The sequence below is a fragment of the Alexandromys fortis genome, unplaced genomic scaffold, assembly GCF_014885135.2.
Source record: "Alexandromys fortis isolate MF-2015 unplaced genomic scaffold, M_Fortis_MF-2015_v1.1 scaffold_140, whole genome shotgun sequence".
NCBI classification, from domain to species: domain Eukaryota; kingdom Metazoa; phylum Chordata; class Mammalia; order Rodentia; family Cricetidae; genus Alexandromys; species Alexandromys fortis.
In genome coordinates this window covers 930466-953367 of record NW_026068048.1, presented here as the reverse complement: position 1 = coordinate 953367, position 22902 = coordinate 930466, and the positions used below count along the sequence as shown (strand labels likewise).

Below are 22902 nucleotides of genomic sequence, written 5' to 3'. Positions count from 1 at the left end.
GGAGCTCTTTCCGGAAGGAAGAACAGACGTTCAACAAGGCCAACAGGTGAAATGTCTAGTTCATTAGAGGACCAAAGCACCATGGAGACAGAGAAAGCAGCAGGGGAGGGTCAGACTGCATGTGTGTGACATCGCTGTGGTCACCTGAGTAAAGCTCTGGAGCAGGTGAGCCATGCAGACCTCTGACAACGAGCATTCCAGAAAAGGGGATGGCTAGTGCAAAGCCCGAGGTAAGTACTTTGGGGCATGTCCTAGGAACATGGAAGCCATCGTAGGTGGGAGAGGATGAGCAAGGAGGGGAGATGTGGACAGGGAAGACAGGTGCTGGGGACAGATCTTTCTGAGCTTTGTAAACCTAAGACTAGGTTTCACCTTGAACAAGCTGCAGGAGGCTCCGAGCAGGGGAGACATTTCACACACACTGCCCACACTGGCCTCTGTCCTGACATTGGTTAGGACTCTGTCCCCCCGTTCTCACAACCTCCAGACCTGTGCCAGCAGTCAGTATGGTCCACTGGTTCACAGCTTCACTTGGAGCTTGAAGCTTTAGTCTCCTTATCTGGGAAGTGGGGAGCTGGGGAGATGATGTGACAAGAGTCCAAATCCATCCAACACAGAGCTGCAGGTGCTAAGTGAGGCAGGAGGGAATACGGCTGGCCGTCAGTGCAGTGCAGAAGAACCTTTTCTAGGGGAAAAGACTCCAGATGCTGTTCAGGCACTGGGCTTCGAGGAAGCTTTGGGCGGTGAAACCGGTGCTGGAAAGGGCCTCTGGAGGGAGAAGAATGCACAATGAGGGGCCCTTCATTTTTGTAGGGGACATTTCACAACCAGGACCTGGGTCTCACTCAGATTGTGGCTAAATGACCAATACTCCCAGATGAAATCTTTGCCTTTCAGGAGTGGAAATTGTTCCAATAATATTTGTTGTAGCTTCTGACATATTTGGTCTTATTTTTGTTGTTGCTGTGTGGGGAGGTGGGGGAGACATCATGTTCCACGTGGATGCTGCCAATCCTGACCCTACAGATCAGGTCAAGGACTCCTGGGTAGGCAAGTGCTCTTGGCCTTGTTCTCACTTGACCTTCTTTTGTTTCTTTGAAACATGGTCTCTCACTATGACAGTCTGACCTGGATCCTCACCATGTAGCCCTGAAGTTGTGGCTGTTCTCCTCTCTCAGCCTCTTCAGCAATAGGAGTATAGGTTTGCGCAACCATGCCTAGCTTTTGCTTTTCCTCCCTAGGTCTTTGTTTTTGTGCTACTAACTACCCAGTTTTGTCACCGGAGTATATTATGACCGCTAATATTTCTCTGCCAACATTGAAAACTAGTCAGTGTCCACTGGGCATGGCGGCTCATACCTACGACACTCTGGAACATAAACACAAGATGATTGTGAGTTTGAGGCCAGCCTGGGTTACAAAGTGAACTAGTTAGGTTTTGCCATCTTCACACAAACTAGAGTCGCCCGGGCAGAGGGAACATCAATTAAGGGATCGCTTCCTTCAGACTGACCTGTCGACGTGTCTGTAAGGCCTTTTCTTGAGTAACGATGGATGGGGAAGGGGAGGGGCAAGGCCCACCCGGGTGGGTGGTCCTGGGTTGTGTAAGAAAGGAAGGTGAGGAAGCCGTGGAGAGCAGCATTCCTCCTCCATGTTCTCTGCTTCAGTACCTGCCTGACTTCCTCCAAGAAATGGACTGTGACCTGGAAGTGCAAGTCAAATAAACCCCATCTTCCCCAAGTTGATTTTGGCCAGTGTTGTAGCACAGCAGCAGAAGTCGACTAGGACACATAGTGAGATACCATCTCAAAAAAAAAATTTCTTTCCTTTTTTTTCCTTAGTGTCTCTAACCTCCCATCCAGGTGACAGGGGATTTTTATATGGTTTTGCCTCTCTGTGAGTCCCAGATCTGTCTGGTTCATCCCAGACCAATAGCCTTCCTCTCCTGGATGCAGCTCGGGCCTTCTTACCGTCTCCGCCTCCTGGGAAGAGTGTGAGGACTCCGTCTGGGTCCAAGCGTGGCGGAGGTGGCAACCAGACTCAGCATCCAGGGATAGTGTGTAGGAGAGATTTTCCTCAGAGCCTGTTTGGGATGTGAGGGGTGGCAGAGATGTGACTCCATCCTCTGGGCCTTCCTCCCAGGCAGGCACCGTGTTCTGGGTCTTACCACAGCTGGCAGGAGGAGGTGCGGCTGGCACAGGCGCCCCTGGGGGACCAGGCTCGCCCTTCGTCTCTGGCCTCTTCTTGCACTCCACTCTCACTTGGTCCTTGCAGTGTCGGTGACAACACAGCCCACAGTCTGGGGGGAAAGGAGCTGCTGGTCACCCCATTCTTCCAGCCTGCAAGTCGAGAGCCCCCCCCATACACACACACACTTACCCCGACAGCGATAACCTTGCTTGGTGACACCCCAGAGCTGAGGAAAAAAAAGAATTGGTCAGTCAGACTAGAGGAGGGCACATGGTAGAAAGAGGATGGAAGCCAGTAGGTTTTGAAATTTCTTAAGATTCTGAGAATTAACCAAAATTATAGGAACTTGGAGATTATCTCGAACTTAGGGAATCAAGTACGGTATTACAAATGGGCAAACTGCTGAGTTAACGAAAATGTATATCCTGTAGATAGGGGCTGTGTTTCATTCACGTCTCCAGACCAGCACTGCCTGGCTCACGAGCTGTGTCAAGTGTAGACCTGGCAGTACACAAATGGCAAGATCTGTAGTGTCGTCTCAGTTTAATGATTAAGATTTGTTCACTATCAAGAATTTGAAGCCAGGTGTGGTGACCATACCTATAATCCCATGAGGCTGAGGCAAGACTGGGCTACATAATCCATTTAATTTTGTGTGAGTATGCATTCTGAGGATTGAACTCAGGACCTTGTGCATGGCAGGCAAGCACTCTACCACTGAGTTAAATCCCTTGCCATATAAAATAAATTTGAAGCCAGTCTGACCTACATGGGAAGACCCTGTCTCAAAACCCCAAAATTTGAGGGAAAACAAACAAAAATAAAAGATGTCTTTAAGTTGGAAATGAAGAAAGCGTTGGGTGGTCCAGGGTAAAGGATCAGAGAGTGATTTTGGGGACCAGGTTTCTCCTGGAGCTCCATATGTAGTAGACCAGGCTGGCCTCGAACTCACAGAGCTCTGCCTGCCTCTGCCACTTAGATGCTGTCATTGAAGGTGAGCACCACACCAGCTGGAGACCGATGTTTAAAATTTGTTTTACTTATTTATTTTTGTTGTTCTTTGAAAAATAATTGCGTAACTTGAGACTTTGTTACCACCTGGGTACTCACGCCACAGAGCATGTTGACATAAGAGAATGACTTCGTGGAGTCAGGGTACTGGCTCCCCTTAAACTAGAATCACAGGCAATTGTGAGCTGACCGATATGGGTGCCGGGGACCAAATCCAGTCGCTCAGCAAGGGCAGCCAAGTGATATCACCTGCTGAGCCACATCTCCAGCTCTGCTGGTGTTTGTTCGTTCATTCATTCATTTTTCGTTATTTGTTTTGGTTTTCCAAGACAGGGAATCTGTATGTAACCCAGACTGTCCTCAAACTCAGAAATCAGTCTGCCTCTGCCTCTCAAGTGCTGGGACTAAAGTTGTGCACCACCATGCCCAGCTGTGTTGGTGTTTTCTAAGACAGGGTCTCATATAGCCCAGGCTGGCCTCAAACTCACTATGTAGCTGAGGATGACCCTGCAGTCCTAGATTTCCACCAGACCCCCACCCCCACTGCCTTGAGTTAGGTTGTGAGGCACTAATCCAGGGGAGACAGGGCCCAAGGGTGCTAACAGGGCCAAGTGCTCACGAAGCCGCTGCAGCTGTGACAGAAGGTGGGCTTGCGGAAGGTGACTTCATGGAAGCTGTGCAGGAAGGCCAGGCCCAGCTTGGAGCAGATGGCGCTGGCGCGGAGCAAGTATTCCGTCAGCTCCTCTCTGCTGAAGGAGCCACTCCTACAGGGCAAAGGCCACACCTCAGCATGACTGCCCCCCCCCCCCCCCCCCCCCCCCCCCCCCGTGGCATGTCCAAGATCCTTGCTTTTGGAAGATCCAGGAGCCAGGGCCTCTTACCCGTGGCGGGGAGGTGGGTGAAGCCCATGACAGGCAAAGGGGAAGTTGCCTGACAGTCGCTCAAAGTCCTCCAGAGAGATAGTGCCCTGGCCTTCTGGGTCATAGTTCTTGAATACGGACTTGAGAAGAACACGAAGAGGAGAGTGAGAACAAGACACCCAGGCCCAGCCCTGTGGGCTTGGCTTCCTCCCACCGCTCATCGGACAGCAGGGACCCGCAGCCCCTCCCCACCGCTCATCGGACAGCAGGGACCCGCAGCCCCTCCTCACCGTCACTAGTTGTTCCACATGCTGACCCAGGGTCACGCTGTCTGGCTTTGGGGTCACACCATGGGCCCACTCCGCCACCAGAGGGGCTTTGTAGGGGGAGGGTGGCTAGAAGAACACAGTCAAAGCATAGGCTTAAGTGGAGTGGGAGGGTGACAGGGTGGAGGGAGCAGGGGTCAGAGGTCAGGAGTCAAGGCTCACCAGACTCTTGGGACAGCGTGGTTCCCGGGCATAAGAAAGCTCGTAGATCTCATCTTCGGTATAGAAGAGATCCAGGGAGAGCTGGGGGATGGGCAGGTAGTAAAGTTCCTCCTACAGGTCTCCGCCTGGAGCCTGGTCCCCTATCCTCTTCCCAGACCCTTCCCTTGGACCTGTCCTGCCACGCCTGCCACCCTCCACAATCCAAAGTGCCTTGTTCCCACTGAGGTCTTTTTAAAAAAAATTCTGTGTGTGTGTGTGCCATGTATGAGTAGTGGGTGCCCACGGAGACCTAAATCATAGTGTGTGGTAGGCAGAGGACGGAGGAGTATCACCAGCTTAGGGTTATCCTGGTCTACATAGTGAGTTCTAGGCCAGCAAGGGCTATATAGTAAGACACCAGGTCTCAACAAAACAAAGCAAAAAGCAAGCAAACAAAAAATAGTCCACCACTGAATTATCCTTAGATCTTGGACTGTGTGTGTGTGTGTATGTGTGTGTGTGTGTAGGCACATGGGTTCACATACATGTGGCTTCTGATGTCAATGTTTGGTTGTCTTCGTTAATTTCTCTATTATTTTTTGTTGTTAATTTTTTTTGTTGTTGTTAATGTTTTTGGAGACGAGGTCTCACTATGTAGCTCTAGATGGCCTGGAACTCACTGTGTAGCCCAGGCTGGCTGGGAACTCATGATTCTCCTGCCTCTGCCTCCCAAGTTTGGGGCGCATGTGATCAATACCGGTCAGAGCTTCCAGTCACACCCCAGCTACGCCACACCCTGGCAGCTCAAGACTGTTGATGGAGGAGCTCAGACACTGAGTTACTTTGCTTTTCTTTCCAGAGATGAGCAAAGAAAGAGCCTCTTTACACCCGGGCAAGCACTCTACTCCCGCTCAGCATTCCCAGGCCCTTGCTCTTGCAGGGATTCAACAGCCCAAAGCAACCGGGGGGTTGGAGCAGGTCCTTGAGCCAGGATAAACTGCGTTCCTTGTGTTCCTGATTTTACTTGTTTTCTTTGAGACACAGGTAGCCCAGGCTAGTCTTCCAGTCTTATCCTCTTGAGTGCCAGGATTACTAAGGTGTGAGCCACCACACCCAGCTCAGGTACTGTTTGGATTACTTCTTACTACATTTATTGTTTCTTCTTAGCCACACTCTGAAGAGGGTCCTAGTGTTGTCCTTGTTTTACAAGTAATGAAGTGTTTACGGTGATGTGACCTGCCCAAGTCACACAGCTAGCTAGACTCCTAGAAGCTGTGGCTTTATGAGTTCCACAGCTGGGCTTCCTACTACACAGCAGTAATCACTATACTTGGAGCGTCCAACAAGAGGACAGCTGCCTGGTTCACACACTGAGTTCCCTGGCCTGAGCGACACTTAAAATAAATACTAGAGGGATGTAGTTTAGTGGTGGAAAACTTGCCTAGAACTCATCATGCAGGGGGTGTGGCTCAGTGGTAGAGCCCCTGCCTAGAATTCCCCAGTGAGGGGCTGGGAGTGTGGCTCAGTGGTAGAGCCCCTGCCTAGAATTCCCTAGTGAGGGGCTGGGGTGTGGCTCAGTGGTAGAGCCCCTGCCTAGAATTCCCCAGTGAGGGGCTGGGGTGTGGCTCAGTGGTAGAGCCCCTGCCTAGGATCCCCCAGTGAGGGGCTGGGATGTGGCTCAGTGGTAGAGCCCCTGCCTAGAATCCCCAGTGAGGGGCTCTGGCTCCATAGCCAAGTGCTCACATATAAGTGAGGTCCTAATTTCATTTCCAGTACAGCAAAATCCAAACCAGACCAAAGTCTCTCATTCCCTAACTATCTATCCAGTTCTCCAGGCCCCTAGTAGCCCAGGACTCTAATTACTGGTCCCCTGTGGTCTCCAGGGAGCTCAGGTGACACAGGACCCCCAGTTCACCGTCAGCAGGTGCAGCAGGTCCTCATTGGCACTGCAGGGGGGATGCTGTCCCTGGAGTGTCGCCAGCTCCTGCAGCCGTAGGTAGAGGCTGTTCAGCTTGGGGAGGTACAGGTGACCATCCGGCAACCTGTCTGGATGGGCCTCATACAGGGACACCAGGTCCTTAAGGTGTACACCCAGTATGGGCAGCCGGAAGCCAGTACAGCTGGCCCAGGTGCGGCGGTAGCAGGCATAGTTGTTTTGGGAGGCGAGGAGTTCTGTCAGCTCCAGCAGGGCCTGTGTAGAAAGGGCTTTCTAGAATAAGAATATCTCTGTTGAGCATGCCCCTCACAGGGGGTTCCCTTAATCCTCTCCAGAAAAGAAGAGGAAACACAAGAAAGCAAGCCTGGTGCAGAGCTCCGATTCCTACTTTATGGACGTGAAATGGCCAGGGCTATTAAATCACCAGTCTTTAGCCATGCCGGCAGGTTTTTTTTTTTGTTTTTTTGTTTTTTTTGTTTTTCAAGACAGAGTTTCTCTGTAGTTTTGGAACCTGTTGCAGATCAGGCTGGCCTCAAACTCACAGAAATCCACCTGCCTCTGCCTCCCAAGTGCTGGGATTAAAGGCAAGTGCCACCACTGCCCGGCTACAAACAGTAGTCTTGCGAGTTGGCTGCTCTACCGTCCTACAGGTGGAGAAGCAAGACCGACAGGGGCTGGTCCTCCACCAGTGAGGGGCCAGTTCATTGCTCCGTACATAGGTGGCCCAGGAAGAAAGAATAGGGATAGCTGGGGCGGGGGCGGGGGAGGTCTATGGAATTTGGAGTATAAAAGGTCCGACGATGGCTCCAGAGCCCTGGGAGGGCTGACAGCAGTTACAGAGCAGTATAGAGCAGTATGTGAAGGTTCAGGCAGATGACCGTTTGGACTTTGGGGAGTCGAGGGGGTTACCTTAGTGCTATCGGGGCTCAGGTGGGTGTGGGAGTCCTTCAGCCTGGAGATGGAACTATGACACAGGCCACCCGTGACTGCCATCAGTGTGTTGAAATTCTGTAGCTGGTGAAGCCTCTAGAAAGGAGGTAATGACAGAGGTGGCAGGTACCACAGAACAGCCGTAGGGCGGGGCACGGACGGGGGGGGGGTGTCAGTCATATGTGAGTGTGCACCAGGTGTGAGCAGACGAGTGGGTCGGGCTGGCAAGGTGCCAGGCATGTATTTAGGGTTAGACAGATTCGGAGAACAGACAGGTGTGTGTTGACCAGCTGTAGAGAATTCAGAAGTATATCAGGCGTCGGGCTTCTGGGGGCGGGGTCAAACAACACACAAGCGAGTCACACAGGTGAAGGCATGACTGGTAGAATGGAATAAATTAACTGTGACATGGAAGAGTAAAACAGATGTGGGATGCGTGTGAGGTTCACAGGGTATCAGGAGAATTCTTTCTCCTTCCCTACTCAAAGCTTGAAGGTCACTTTGGAGGCAGGTGAGGCAGGACCAAATAGAAGATGCTCAGGCCAAGAAGCTCAGGCTGATGCCAGACCTGCTTCCAGGTCTAAAGAGTCCAGCAAGATATAGCTCAGTGGTAAAGCCCTTGCCTAGAATCCTCCACTAGGGAGCTGGGGGTGTGGCCCAGTAGTAAAGCCCTGCCTAGAATTCCCCAGAGAGGAGCTAGGGACATAGCTCAGTCAGTGGTGTAGAGCCCTTGCCTAGACCCCCCCCCCCAGTGAGGGGCTAGGGTGTGGCTCAGTGATAGAGCCCCTGCATATAGAATCGCCCAGTGAGGGACTGGGGATGTGGCTCAATGGTAAAGGACTTATTTAAGGGTGCAGGAGGCCCTGGGTTCAATCCCCCAGTACTAACAGAAATAGCCAAGCAAGAGGAAGCAAAGTGTTGGAAGGTTCCTCAGGAAGGGCGTGGTCTGCTTTGGAGATATTCAAAGAGGTCAGATCACAGGGCTTCCCTTTTCCCAGAAGGGAGGAGAGGCTGACTCAACACCCATTGGGGCCAGAGAGACTGGACTATGTCTCTTTGTATCTTTGTATACACTAAAAGTGATACAGTCACTGTCTGAAGACACCCTGGGGGGCTAAGGACTGGAGATACAAAGTTGAAGACACAGAAGGGGTGGGGGGAGATATGATATGTGGAATTTGACTTTGGGCCTGGGAAATAGTGCAAATTTCTAACTGTAGAGCCAACGGTGGGGCCAAGTATGGTTTGACTCTGTGATATCAAGGTCACAACCCGAGTATGGACTCGGATGATGCCAGGGTACTGTGTGGTAGGTATGGTGGGTGAGGGAGATGAATCATGTCAGCAGAGGATGGGCTGGAGTCATGGGCTGGAGAGATGGCTCTGTGCCTATGAGCATACACTGCTCTTGCAAGAGGACCTGAGCTCTGTTCCCAGCACCCATACTGGGCAGCTCACAACCACCTCCTGTAACTCCAGTGTCACTGGCCTCTAAAGGGGCGTGTGTGCACACAATTTAAAATAATTAAAAAATAAATATTGATCTGTGGCCAGCCTGGTCTACAGAGCTAGTTCCAGGACAGCCAGGGCTACACAGAGAAACTCTGTATCAAAAAGTAAAAATAAATAAATAAATATTGAAGAAGAAGAAGAAGAAGAAGAAGAAGAAGAAGAAGAAGAAGAAGAAGAAGAAGAAGAAGAAGAAGAAGAAGAAGAAGGAAAAAAAAAGCCTTAGTCAGTCACAATATGGAAGCCACGTAGCTGTCCCAAATCTAGTTAGTATACAGTCCCGGATGCCAGCTGTGGTGGCACATACTTTAATCTCAGTATTTGGTAAGGAGATCTCCTTAAATTCGAGACCATCCTGGTCTACATAGCAAGTTCTAGGACATCCAGGGCTAAACAGAAAGACCCTATCTCAAAAAAAAAAAAAAAAAAAGGCGGAAAGACTGGGCGTTCAGATGGGCTTACCTGTGCCACATGAATGAATTTGTCCAGTACCTGGGCCCGTTGTGCAGCCCCGGGACGGCTCAATACCATGACCTGTACCCAGCGGGACACACTGTTGCTCAGACCCACAGAACCTTCCAGAGCGGGACAACCCCTCACTGAGCCCTGCAAAACATAGCCCCGCAGGTCTTGGGGCTGAGGACAAGATGGGTCAGGGCGGGTGCTAGAGCTCACATGCCACCTTTCTGGCAGTCCCAGCCTCTACCGTCCTAACGTAGTCTATGTCTCCCAGCGGGCTACTGTTGGTCCCGGACACCACCTTGTCCTGCTCTGTCTGTGTCTGACCGGGGCGTGCTCAGCACAGGGAGGCATGGGCAAGAGGACGTGAAAGTGGCTTCTACTTGATCTGCTCAACAATACGTGCACGCCACACTCGTGTCCACCACACCACACAGGCACACGCATACATGCACATGTGCACGCGCGCACGTGTGCGCGTGCACACACACACACACACTCACAAAATTCAGAAATCTGTCCCCTAAAGGAATCAGATCCCCATTTTCCTTCAAAACAACATCTAGATGTTAGCAGCTGCTACATTTCAACCCATAAGCACACACAGTTGCCTTTAGGGAAGGGAAACACAAAAATTTCAAAGGTAGCATTTACTCTAACCATGCACTGGTCTCTGGTATAGGAACTCTTAACATCCCGCCTGATTTTTTTTTTTGGGGGGGTCTCTATGTTGCCCTGACTGTCCTGGAACTTGCTCTGTAGACCAGGCTGGCCTCGAACTCACAGAGATCTGCCTGCCTCTGCCTCCCATTTAAATGCTGAGATTAAAGGTGTAGACCACAACCACCCAACTCCATTTTAATTTTTACCTTTATGTACAGGGGAACCGAGGTATGTTAAGTTGAAATGCTTAGGAAATACATGAATAACTGAGAAAATCCTTTGAGCACTCAGCTATGTGATTCTATTGCAGGAAGCAATGACAGGGTCCCATGGAGGCCAAGCTGGCCCTGAGTTTCACATCCTCCTGCGTCGGCCACGCAATTTAGGCCTGCTCCACCACACCACACGACAACCAGCACTTCTACATGAGAATTTGACTCCTCCTCTCCGTGAAGCGGTGTGGTCTCTGCCTTGTATGAATGGGTACCCGAGAGATGGAGAAACTAGTTCAAAGCTAGCGAGGTCAACAGGAGCCGAGGCGGGCTGGGGACATGGGCCCTTGGTCGAAAGCTTGCCTAGTGTGCCTGCACAAAGCCCTGGGCCTGATCTGCGTCCCTGCAGAAACCGCTGTGCTGGCACACATCTGGGATGCTAGCACCCGAGAGGTGGAGGAGTGGACCAGAGATCAAAAGTCATCCTTGGTTCCATAGTGGGAGGCCATGAGACTCCCATTCAAACAACGGGGCAGACGGGGAGTAAGAATGAGTGGAAAAGAGAAATGACCGCTAAAGTGACACCGTGGATAAGAGGGCCTGAGCTGCGTTCCTGGGACGCGCATGGCGGCAGAAAGAGAAGCCCATGTCTCTCTCACACACAAGTAATAAACATGTAAATAAAAATGTCTAGAAGGAAGGGAGAGGGGATGGGATTTGAACTCAAGGCCTTAGCACCCAGCCAGCTCAACCCATTGTCTCAGACCCTCCAGCTGCCACGGTAGACTGCTTAAGAGTGTCGGCCTGGAGTGTGGGAGCACACCTTTAGCCCCAGCACTCAGGAGGAAGAGGTAGGTGGATCTCTGTGAGTTCAAGGCAGCCTGGTCTACAAAATGCGTTCCAAGCCAGTCCAAGTTATAAGGTGAGATCTTGTTTCAAAATAAGAGTTTATAGTCTGGGCTGGGGATGTAGCTCGGTGTTAGAGAGCTTGCCTAAAGTAGGTGAGACCCTGGGTTCAGTCACCAGCACTGTTAACACAGTCACAGGAATAGCAATAATAGTAAGACCTACAACCCCATACGGATGGTTCCTCCAACAGCACACCTCCCCACCCCCCACCCCTATTCTGTTTGCTGCCTAGGGGCACACTGGGAAAGACATTCTCACTGTGATGGCCTGGAAGGCCCTGAACTCGAGGTAAGTGAGGTGTTGAGCCAGCTCCTCTGTCTCCAAGTGATCAAACAGCAAGGACACTTTGCGCTTCTTGCCCAGGCCTGGGCTGCTCATGGGAGGTGGGGGGCCGGGCCCTCTGGGACTTAGTCTGGAGGTCAAGAAGGACAGGTTATTGGAGTGGCTCAAGAATTGAAGGTTTGGGGGGGCATAGAGGGTGTGGGCAGGATAGGGTGAGGGCAGGGAAGAAGGGGAGGGCTGGCTCACAGGTTGGAGGCATCTCCTAGACTTCTTTGGGTCAAGTTGCCTTCCTGAGCTACTGTGACCCAAAACCGATCTATGACTTCTTCTAGATGGGGCTCCTGGCGCACCGCCTCAGGGTCATGGGTCAGCCAGTACCTGGAAGGGGCCAGAGATGGGAGGTGGGTGAAGATGGGCTCCGTAAGGGGCCTGAGGCTAAGGAATTCTACATGTGGGGAAGCTAAGGGCATTTCCATGTCTATGATTTCTGGAGTCAGAATCAGAGGGGTGATTCAGAGGTCTTGGGGGTGGGTTCTTAAAATAGGACAGGGATCTCTTGAGACAACTGGGTAGCCAGGCAATAGGGGAGCCAGGAACTGGGTAGGGGTGAGATTTGGGGAGTCAAGGTGATGAAGTCTTAGGAGTATGTGGGAAGTGATGCGTCACCAAGGAGAGTCTATGGGATCTGGGTCGGGTCTCCAAGAACTGGTGTTCTAAGGAGCAGGGGGCAGTGGTCTCAGGAACTAGGTTAGGGGTGGCTTTTAAACTTTCTTAAAATATTTATTTTCATTTTGTATGTACGAGTGTTTTGCCTACAAAGGATGTATGTGTACCATGTTTGTGCCTGGTGCCATGGAGGTCAGAAGACAGTCAGCCACCATGTGGGTGCTGGGAACTGAATCCAGGTCTTTGAAAGAGCAGCTAGTGCCCTTCCTCATGCTGGGCCATCCAGCCACAGTCAATGGTGCCTTAGCAAGGGAGTTTTTTGTAACTTTTTTGTTTTTGAGATGGGACCTTACTCTATAGCCCAGGCTATCCTTGAACTTGAGGAGAACCTTTACCTCAGGCTATCTCATGCCAGGATTACAGGCATGAGTTATCACATGGACTCTTAGCGTGGGATTTTAGAAAATGGGGCTGAGTGTATGTGGGGGGTGGATTGGGTTGGGGGATCTTGGAGAGGTGTTTTATGGGAAGGGAATGGTCTTGGCCCAGCCCTACCTGACCAGGTAACAAATCTGTAGCTGTCTTAGCTCCTGAGCATCTTTGGCAGCCTTCCGGTACCTGAGTTCTAGTCAAGGCTGTTTTGCAGCACCCCCATTTTCCCACTCCCCACTCCCTTCTCCTAGGAGTTTAGGAGTCTGCCCTTAACCCTCTAGATGGAGATCACCGTTCTGGGAGGATATGAGGTCAGTAGCCGAGTTGCGAAGTCTGAGGATGGCAGCACCCAGCTGTGCATCGTAAGCACCATCTTGAGAATGTGGTCCCCGCGGCGCAGGCTGCCAGTAGAGTCTGGAGGAGGGAGGAGAGTTCGTTAGCCTGGGCCCTGGGCAACAGACGGATAGCTTCCAGCCTGGGTGGACAGGCTGCCGCAGGGGCTGGTCCTACCTGTGCTGCCCTGCAGGAACCTGAGCAAGCAATATGATTTCCTGAGTGTCCTCATCCGTCAGGTGCACAGGACGGGATGAGTTTGGTTCCTGGCCTTCAATCATCTCAAGCTGTTTTCCTTGAACTTTTTTTTTTCTTTTTGAGATAGGATTTCTCTATGTAACACCCCTAGGTGTCCTGGAACTTGCTTTTGTAGACCAGGCTGGCCTCAAACTTTCAGAGATCCACCTGCCTCTACCTCCTGAATGCTACCTGGCTTCCTTGAATTTTTAAGATTTATTTTTATTGCCTTAAATTGTGTGTGTGTGTATGTGTGGTGTGTGTGTGAAGTGTGTGCAAAGTGTGTATGCGTGTGAAGTGTGTGCGAAGTGTGTGTGTGTGTGAAGTGTGTATGTGTGTGAAGTGTGTGTGTGTGTGTGTGTGTGAAGTGTGGGTTTGTTCACATGGGTGCTGGGAGCCCTCTCATGCCAGGGCTATCAGGCTCCCTGGAGCTAGAGTTATGAGTGATGTAAGCCCTCTGATGAAGATAGGGGGAACCAAACTCAGGCCATCTGCAAGAGGGGTACATGATTTTAATCACTAAGCTATCACTTCAGCCCCTTAACTCATTTTTTTTTGAGACAGGATATCACTAAGTAGTGCTGGCTGGCTTGGAGCTTGCTATTTAGATCAGGCTGGCTTCAAATCACAGAGATCAGCCTGCCTCTGCCTCCCAAGCGCTGGGATTAAAGGCATGCACCATATCACCCCGCTAGGTCTCGAACTTTATCCTCCTGCCTCAGCCTTCAAAACTATGCGACTAGACCTAAGTTCCCTCCCATCATTTATGTCATTTACATAAGGCAGAGTCACCCTACTTACCCGCTTTCTGCCCCTACCAGTGAGGCTGACAGAGGACCGCTTAGCGGGCTGTGTGCGCTGGGAAGGCTGGCCTGGGTAGGCCTACTCACCGAAGCATTGGATACATTTCTCCAGTAGCTCATCTTCGCTGCAGCTGCCTTCGCTCAGCACCCCCAGATTCATGGAAGCCATAACCTTGATGATTTCCCGGGGGGTGGGGCACGTCTTGTGGCGGCGGGCCTGTCGTGGCCGACCCCGCCCACCTGCCTTCCCAGAGCATTCCTGATGAGACTTCCTGTAGGCACACACAAAACACCCCACCGCAAAGCATCATGGGAGTCCTTTCCTCCAAGTATACTCCCAGAATTCCTCTTGATCCCAGAGCTTCCAAGCACCATGGACCAAAGTTCTTGCAGACCAAGGCCCAGGGCTACCCACTAGGGACTCATGGGCAACAAACTCCAAAATATTTCAGATTCCCCAGGCAATCATGGTCAAAGACCCAGGACTGAGGGCCTTCCAAAAGCTTAATTCCCCCCTCCAGGCATTGACTTCATTATTGTTTTTAAAGTTAGTATACAAAATAGTGAGTTTCATTAAGACATTTATCACACATAATCTTTATCATCATACCCATACCTTGTTCCTATCTGCCACCCATCCGCCCTCCCTCATATCATTGGCTCCTTCTCTTTCCCAAATATTGTCCTCTGTTTTCTTGTCATATATACGTATGTGTGTATACGCATACTTAAATACAGGTTTCGCATATAAAGGAAAACACACGTAGTATTTTGTCTCTCCCCTGTTACTTTCTTTTATTCCCACCTCTCTTCAAGTTCTTCTTGATAATATATAACCCCACAGCAGCACAGGTGAAATCAATTGTAAGCAAGCCCCCAGGATTCATCCTGAGTTTTCAGGGAACCCAGGAAATGACCCGCAGACCAACTCCAGGGCATCTTAGGTGTCCAAAGTTGGCCTTCAGGCTCCTGCCAGAGCCAGAACGACCTCTGGAGTTAGGAGTCCTGATCCTGGGGCCCAGCGATGGACTCCTGCAGTCAGGCCTCTAGAAATGTAGCCTGCCTCTGCAAGGCAGCAGGTCCTTCCTGAGCTCCCCTTCACACAGAGTCTTAGCCTCTAGCCTTTCTCCACATTTGGAGCCCAAAGAGGAAGTACAGAGCTTCTCCTGGGCTCCTCGGAGGTAGGCGGGGTCCCTGGGGCCACAGCCGCTTCAAGGAAAGTTTAAAAATAACCTTGTCATCTGCCTCCCTAGGAGTCTGTCCCAGGTGAGGAAAAAGGGACGATGCAGAAGGAGTGGAGGAATGGAGGGAGGGGTTGCATTCGAGTCGTCAGAGTCATTCAGACCTGGGCTCGAGAAGTTTCCTCTGGCCGTGTGCCTCATTACCCAATGTCTTTCTAGCCCTTGCTTTCTTCAAATGAAAAAGTAAAGTCATCCTTGGATTTTCCCCGGCGTTCCTAAGCCTGGCTCCTCAAAGGGGCCCAGCTGGTGGGGAAGCAGATAGTGAGACATGGAGAGAAAGCCGCGTTGATGGTGCTACCGTGTAATTATAGCTGCCTAGGAGAATGAGGCAGGGGGATTGCAAGTTCGAATTCAGCCTGGACTACAGAACAAGACATAATAAGAAAAAAAAGACAGGAGGAAGCAGCCAGGCTTCCAGCATGGCATGGGTGTGAAAACACAAACAAGGACACCCCAAAATAAATCTACCGTGTCTCCTGCAACCTCTTAAGGGCTTAATATAGCTGTTAAATGATAATGGACATTTGAGCACTGACTCAGAAGCAGCCCTAGGGCTGCACTTCATGTTTTTCAGGTACTCACACCAAGTACCAAAAGCATCAACTTCCTGGGCATTTCATATAAGCCCAGTTTCTCAGGCGCTAGCACAGACTCAACAGAATCTAAAACTTTAGGGGTGGTCCCAGAGGCTGGCGCTGTGTGGCTGCCATACATGTTCACCTTTGAGAACTGTTGGTCAAAGCAGAGTAAGTTCTGCAAGCCCCTCCAAAGTGGTACCCATGATAATTCTGACAGAAGCAGAAACTGAGACAGAGTAGTTGAGTAACTTACCTAAGGTCACACAGCCAGGAACCAAGGCACCCAAGATTCTCTCACCATATTGCTGAGTGGTAGGGAACCCCTTTTGCTCATCAGGACCACGCTAGGGAGAGTGGGAGAGCTATCCAGGCTGGGGACCCTGCACCATCTTTCCTTATGGGGACAGGAGGGCAACAATGCCAGGAGAAAGAAGCCCATTTCTGATCCTGCTGGCACAGTCAGCCACCTGACCCTTACCTGCTGCACGGCAGCCCCCAGAAGTGCCTGGAGCAGCCAGCAGTGGTTTAAGAGGCAGGGAAGCTGCAGAGACCTACATCATAAACCTCTCTCCTGGGGCACAGTCCTGCAGGAGCCTGGAGTTTCCAGTCCAGGGGGGTAGTGACCATAATAAGGGACAGGGAAGACCCCAGGGAAGACAGAGGCAGCCATCCGAGGGAGCTGGGATCGAAGGATACAGGACAGCTCAAAGTCCAGGGAGAGACAACAGCAGTAATGGAGGCTCAGGTGCACAGCTCCCTGAAGCATCTCATCCATCTGACCCACGAGAGTCCCATTGGAGGACTGGGGGCACCCCTTGTCCTATTATCCCCCCACTGGCCACAGCCAGAGTTATCAGACTCTGGCTCTCCCAGATCTCCCTGGGGAGAGTCCTTTGGCTCTCTCAGATCTCCCTTGGGGAGTCCTCTTACCTTTTGCTGTCTTTCCGGTTCATGGTTCCTAGAGGGGACAGGGGTCCTGATAGGCATATGATTCTGTTCCTTCTCTGGCCAGATTGTCAGCCCCCTGGGAGCTGCTGCAGCGTCCCCGGTGTTTAGGAAGGAAAGAGGAACTGCCCCTCCCCACTCCCCCCACAGGCCAGGGGGAAGGAAGAGGCTGGGGAGAGACCAAAGGCTCCCCTCCCCCCAAGGGGATCCCTGCCTGCTGAGGTTTCCGGTGCTGCCTACCCCCTCTCAGCTGTCTCTCTAGCTATCTCCCTCCCCATCTTCCTTTCTCCCCCACCTCTGTCATACACACACACACACACACACACACACACACACGCACACGCACACGCACACACGCAAAACAGCTTTAAAAAGTGTAGCTGGTATTTATGTAAAAACACAAGCTCAGAGGAAAGGTCTGAGCTTTTATTGTATTTTGTTCTTTAAAGCCAGACTCTCAAGTACCTCAGGCTGATCTTAGTACTCACAGAAAGTCTCCTGCTTCAGCCTCCCACATGCTAGGACAATAGGCTAGTTTGGCCATGTCTGGTTTGGAGGACACCATTTATCCTGGGAAAACATTTTCACTTTATTCTGTTCTTGGTAAAATCCTTCAGGCTGCCCCCCCCCCCCCCCGTGTACTGTCAACTTCTCTAAGAGTTTGGGGTTTTCTTTATTTATCTATTTTTATTTCTAAAGGTATACTCACCTTTTGTTGTATTTTATTTTTACTTTGAATCCTATGTATGTGTTGTCTGTATGTGGCTATGTGCTCACAAGTGCCTGTGCCCTCAGAGGAGGCTAGAAGCGTCAGATTCCCCTGGAGCTGGAGTTTCAGGCAGTTGTGAGCCACACGGCATGGGCTGAGGTCTGCTGCAAGAGCAGGGCAGTCCCGTGGCTTTCATTTAGATATTGACTCAGTGTGCTGTACTGGTTTTTTGTTGTGGTAGCCCCCTTCCTGTGTGTGTGTGCGTGTGTGTGTGTGTGTGTGTGTGTGTGTGTGTCTGTGGTGTGGTGTTTCAAGAAATTTTTCATGTAGATCAGACTGATCCCAGATTCTCTTTGGAGCTGAGGATAACTTCCCCCTCCATCTCCCAAATGCTGAGATGGTAGCTGTGACTCACCGTACCCCGTTTACACAGTGCTGGGTCTCAACCTGGGGCTTTGTGTGTTCTGGGCGAGCATTCTACCAACTGAGTTGTGTCCTCTATTCCCCGGGTTATCTTTTTATAAAAATGTTCCTGATAGAGGTGAACCCTGAGTCGTCTCTCCAGCCCCTTCAGACAGTTTTAAAACAGACAAAATGACCGGAGTTTTGTTGATGTTGTCTTGTTTTTCAAGACAGAGTTTCTCTGTGTAGTCCTGGCTGTCCTGGAACTCACTCTGTAGACCAGGCTGGTCACAAACTCAGAGATCTGTTTTAAAATCTTCTCCCTTTGTACTGCCCCTCTCAGGTTACTGTGAATAGTCCCATACATGATACATGATTCAGTTTTGTCTCAACTGTGATATATATACACACACACACACAAAGTTTTGTGCTCGTGGAAGCAGACTTTCCTTTTGAGTATGTATGCTTTGTTCTTTTATATTAATGTGTCGTGCTTGACATATTTTTAATTGAAGTCCAATAAAGAGCACACATTGCTCCTTAGGTTGATGAGTTGTCAGTAACTGAGGAAACCCCAGCGATGACTCAATTCAAGAACAGGACTTTAGCAGGGACTAGTGTTGCACACGGCAATCCCTGGCACTTGACAGGTAATATTGGAGGATCCGAGGTTCAGGGTCATCTTCTGCTTCTTGTTGAGTTTGAAGCCACTCTAAAAGAAAGAGAGCGAGAGAGAGAGAGAGCTCTTACACTTTTAATCCTAGCCCCTTTGATGGGGTAGGAGGAGCTAAGGCAGACTGACCACTATGAATTCAAGACTAACCTGGTCTACATAGCTCTCGACTGGGCCTAAACCACCCCCACCCATTCAAAACCAAAAACGTCAAGTGACTCCGGAACATTCTTATCTAAGTGCCCTCGTTCTTCCATCACTGCCTCCCACGATTTATCCGCAGCCGGATATATAACAGAGTAGTTTTGTCTGCTTTAAAACTCTGTGAAGGGGCTGGAGAGATGGCTCAGCAGTTAAGAGCACTCACTGCTCTGGCAAGAACTGGAGTCCAGTTCCCAGCTCCACATCAGACAGCTCACAACCACATGTAACTCCAGCTCCAGGTGATATAACACCCTGGCCTCTAAAGCTACTTGGTTCGCAAACACATACAGACACAGACACCTGCACATAACTAAAATAAAAACACATCTTAAGAAGTACTCTGTGTACGTGGACTCATGGATTGTGTCGAGTCTCTTTTGTTCCTCTTCCCATGTGATTTTACTTGGCTATGCTTCCTCCCTTTTTCTTGCTGTATTATCTTTCATTGTGTGCTAGCGTATGATTTGTTAATCAATTTTGTTACATTGGACAGCTGAGTTGCTTTCTTTTTTTTTTTTTTCGAGACAGGGTTTCTCTGTAGCTTTGGTGCCCGTCCCGGAACTAGCTCTTGTAGACCAGGCTGGCCTCGAACTCCCAGAGATCTGCCTGCCTCTGCCTTCTGAGTGCTGGGATTAAAGGCATGCGCCACTACTGCCCGGCTAAGTTGCTTTCTTTCTTTCTTTTTTTTTGGGGGGGGTTTTCGAGACAGGGTTTCTCTGTGGTTTTTGGAGCCTGTCCTGGAACTAGCTCTTGTAGACCAAGCTGGTCTAAGTTGCTTTCTTGATTCTGTTAAAAACAGTACATTTAGCCGGGCGGTGGTCTCGCATGCCTTTAATCCCAGCACTTGGAAGGCAGAGGCAGGGGGATGATGGAGGAAGGTCATTGGTTAATTATAATAAACCAACTGCTTGGCCTCATAGCTTAGAACATAGATGGGAGGAGTAAACAGAATAGAATTCTGGGCCGAAGAGGAAGTGAGGTCAGACTCTGCTCTGCTTCCGGAGAGACCCGACAGCTCTGCTCTCTGGAGCAGAGACGCCATGCTCCGCTCTCCCGATAGTCTGCTCTCTGAGGCACACGCGATGAAGCTCTGACCCAACATGGACATAGGTTAGAATCTTCCCAGTAAGCGCACCTTGGGGTGCTTACACACATTATTAGAAATGGGTTAAAACAATATGTAAGAGCTAGCCAATAAGAAGCTAGAGTTCATGGGCCAAGCAGTTCTTAAATGAATACAGTTTATGTGTTGTTATTTCGAGCATAAGCTAGCCAAGCGGCCGGGGTGTTGGGGACGCAGCCCCGCCGCTCCTATTTCAACAGGCGGATCTCTGTGAGTTTGAGGCCAGCCTGGTCTACAAGAGCTAGTTCCAGGACAGGCTGCAAAGCTACAGAGAAATCCTGTCTCAAAAACAAACAAAAAAACCCAATAAACATTACCTTTCAGGGCTAGAAGGATGGCTCAATGGTCCTCCTGAGCACCTAAGTTCAGTTCCCAGCACCCACATGATGGACCCACACTGGCCGTATTAACTCTAGTTCTAGTTCTAGGAACCCAGCGCTCTCTACTGGTCTCTGAGGGACTGAGCACGCACAGAATAGTCGTATATACATGCAGGCGGAACACTGATTTGTTTTGACAGGAGAGGGCTGTTTTGTTCTTGGAGAAACTCCTGTAGCTTAGGCTGTCCTTGAACTTGCAATGTAACAGAGAAGGATGACCTCGAATGCCTGACAACCTTCCAAGTGCTGGATTCCAGGTGTGTGTCACTACTCCCCAAAACGCATTTGTTCTTACCATGCCTCGATGGAGCCTATAGCCCTCATGTTCCAGTGGGTACTCTCCTGCTGAACCCTGCTGGGAACTCCTCAAGCATTCCACTCCTGGTGAATACAAAACCTTCAGTTCTGTAGGGCAGTTTTCAGGAGTAGAATAAATGGGTCACAGGAGAATGATTCTCCCAGACCTGGTACTTCAAGTGGGTTCACTGAAGCGGCATTTTCGGGAGAGTACGTTTGATCTTTTCGTTTTCATTGAAAGTGTCCTCAGCGGGCGTCTTTGTACATAGCCCAGAAGGCTTACTTTAGTTTTCCCATCAAATGAACTGCCTTGGTTTGGTACTCCCTATCTTCCCGGCTCTTTGCCTTCCTATGTCTCCTGCGATGTCTCCCACTATGTCTCAAGTAGTGCAGTCCTTCATTGGTACAGAGCCCTCCCCTTCCCTTCATTTCCTCTAGCACCTGCATAGCCTCTGGTGTGAGAGTGTCTCCAGGCCCTGAGGATGCAGAAAAGCCCCCAAGCGAGAGGTGGGGAAGGGTCTTGGGGTAAACACTCAGCCTTCACGGCCCTCTGGATGACCACCCCAAGAACACTGATGACCACAAAGGAGGAGCCTTCTGAGTCAAAGGGCAGAAACCCACAAGAGGAAAAGCTTGATAGCATCATAGGAGATTTCTTTCCACGAGGCACCACGGGACCAACGTTAACCGGCTGCAGGGGAAAGGGTTTGCAATGTTTAAAGCCAGCCAGAAAGTATCTCAAAGGAAAAAAGAAGAGCTGTAAGTCAAGACTACAGGATGTCAACTCCAACAGAAAATCAGGCAATCAGTTGGAGGGATTGCTTAGGGCACAAGAGTGCTTGTTGCTAGTTGGGCAGTGGTGGCGCACGCCTTTAATCCCAGCACTCGGGAGGCAGAGGCAGGTGGATCTCTGTGAGTTCAAGGCCAGTCTGGCCTACAGAGCGAGTTCCAGGACCACTAGGACTGTTACCCAGAGAAATCCTGTCTTGAAAAACCTAAATAAATAAATAAATAAGAGTGCTTGCTGCCCAAGCATGGGGACCGGAATTTGGATCCTCAGCACCCATATAAAAAGTTGGGTTAGTGGTTCAAACACTTTCACAGTGGTTAAGAGCCCTTGCTGCTCTTGTAGAGGACCAGAGTTCAATTCTCTACCGCATCCATGTCAGGTCCTTTATAGTGGCCTGTAATTCCAGCTCCAGGGGGGAATGCAACATTCTCTTTTTGGCTTCCAAGGGCACCCACACAGATGATACACACACACTCACACACACACACACACTTTTTTTTGTAAAGCTGAGTGTGGTGGCTGGGGAGATATCACAATGGTTATAATGTTTTTTTGAGGAATAGCAAGCTTGCACTAGATTGGATCCCCAGAACCCACATAAATGTCGGGTGGATGTGGAAGCTTTCTTGTCATTCTAGAGCTCGGAAGACAGAGATGGGAGTCTCAGAAAGCCTGTCATCTCACCACTTGGAAGACTGAGGCAGGAGAATCAGGTGTTTGAGGCTAGCTCAGGCTATTTAGTGACACTGTCTCAAGCAAGCAAGCAATGAAAACCAAAAACAACAAGGAATAGATAAACAGGAAAAAAATGAAAATAGCAAAGAGAATGTCCAGGTATCCATGACTCCCAAATCTCTGACAGACCCCAGAGAAGATGATGGAAATCATTGACAACTGATTAGTGACTGTAACTCAGTCTATAAGTCTGTTAAACGTTAGTAGCCAGGTAACTGGGGAGATGGCTCAGTTATCAGCTTGCCACACAAGCACGAGGACCCAAGTTCGAGCTCCAGCATCCACCTAAGAAGCCAGGTGAGGCAGGCTCTAATGCCAGCGCTGGGGAAGCAGAGCCAGGTAGATCCCTGGGGCCCACGGACTATCTAGCCTATCCTCACGGTGAGCTCCAGGCCAGCTGAAGAACAGCACCTAAAGTGGTGTCTGTCCTCCATACACACTTACGTTCCTCCACAGCAACGTGCACCCACATGACCCTCACCCCTTACCATACAAATGAAAAGTTAGATGATGGCAAGGGGAGGCTGGGAGATGGAGGCTGAAATCTTTACATGGTGACTGCAGGCAGCCACTCCCTAGGCTGCTTAGAGGAATTGTGTATATGGGTGTGTCATCTAGCAGTCAGGTTCTGGGGGGTGTATACCAAAAATGGTGCCATCTCTGTAAAGGGATGCCTCATCACTTTCCCCATTCTTGAGAGAAAATACCTGATGTAAGCAACTTTCTAAGGAAGGGTTTGTTCCGGATCTACTGTGAAGGTCTCTGGACCACTATGGCTGCGGGAGCAGGAGGCAGCTGGTGGTTTGTCCCGGTTCTACCGTGAAGGTCCAGACCACCATGGCTGCGGGAGCAGGAGGCAGCTGGGGGTTTGTTCTGGTTGTAGTGTGAAGGTCCAGACCGCCATGGCTGCGGGAGCAGGAGGCAGC

General features: G+C 50.4%; 1 protein-coding gene across 1 annotated transcript; it reads right to left on the bottom strand.

Annotated features, from left to right (window-relative positions):
- Positions 1-42: 42 nt before the first annotated feature.
- On the bottom strand, positions 43-16772 carry Rasgrp4 (RAS guanyl releasing protein 4). The gene is made up of 17 exons (XM_050119141.1): positions 16649-16772; positions 13987-14171; positions 12819-12940; positions 12650-12702; positions 11675-11806; positions 11405-11558; positions 9366-9539; positions 7374-7490; positions 6444-6719; positions 4550-4630; positions 4352-4456; positions 4083-4201; positions 3821-3965; positions 2380-2416; positions 2168-2299; positions 1971-2083; positions 43-768 (listed from the first exon to the last, which is right to left on the bottom strand). The coding sequence occupies exons 1-17, from the start codon at positions 16669-16671 to the stop codon at positions 712-714; spliced, it is 2025 nt and encodes a 674-aa protein (XP_049975098.1). The 5' UTR covers positions 16672-16772; the 3' UTR covers positions 43-711.
- Positions 16773-22902: the final 6130 nt, after the last annotated feature.

Excerpts from the sequence above, each read along its gene's own strand:
- Rasgrp4 (XM_050119141.1), bottom strand. The coding sequence starts at position 16,671 with ATGAACCGGAAAGACAGCAAAAG. Across the intron at positions 11,807-12,649 it reads CAGATTTGTTACCTGGTCAG|GTACTGGCTGACCCATGACC; the intron begins GTAGGGCTGGGC and ends GGCCCCTTCCAG. Across the intron at positions 769-1,970 it reads CTTCCCAGGAGGCGGAGACG|AGGCCCTTTCCAGCACCGGT; the intron begins GTAAGAAGGCCC and ends TTCTCCCTCCAG.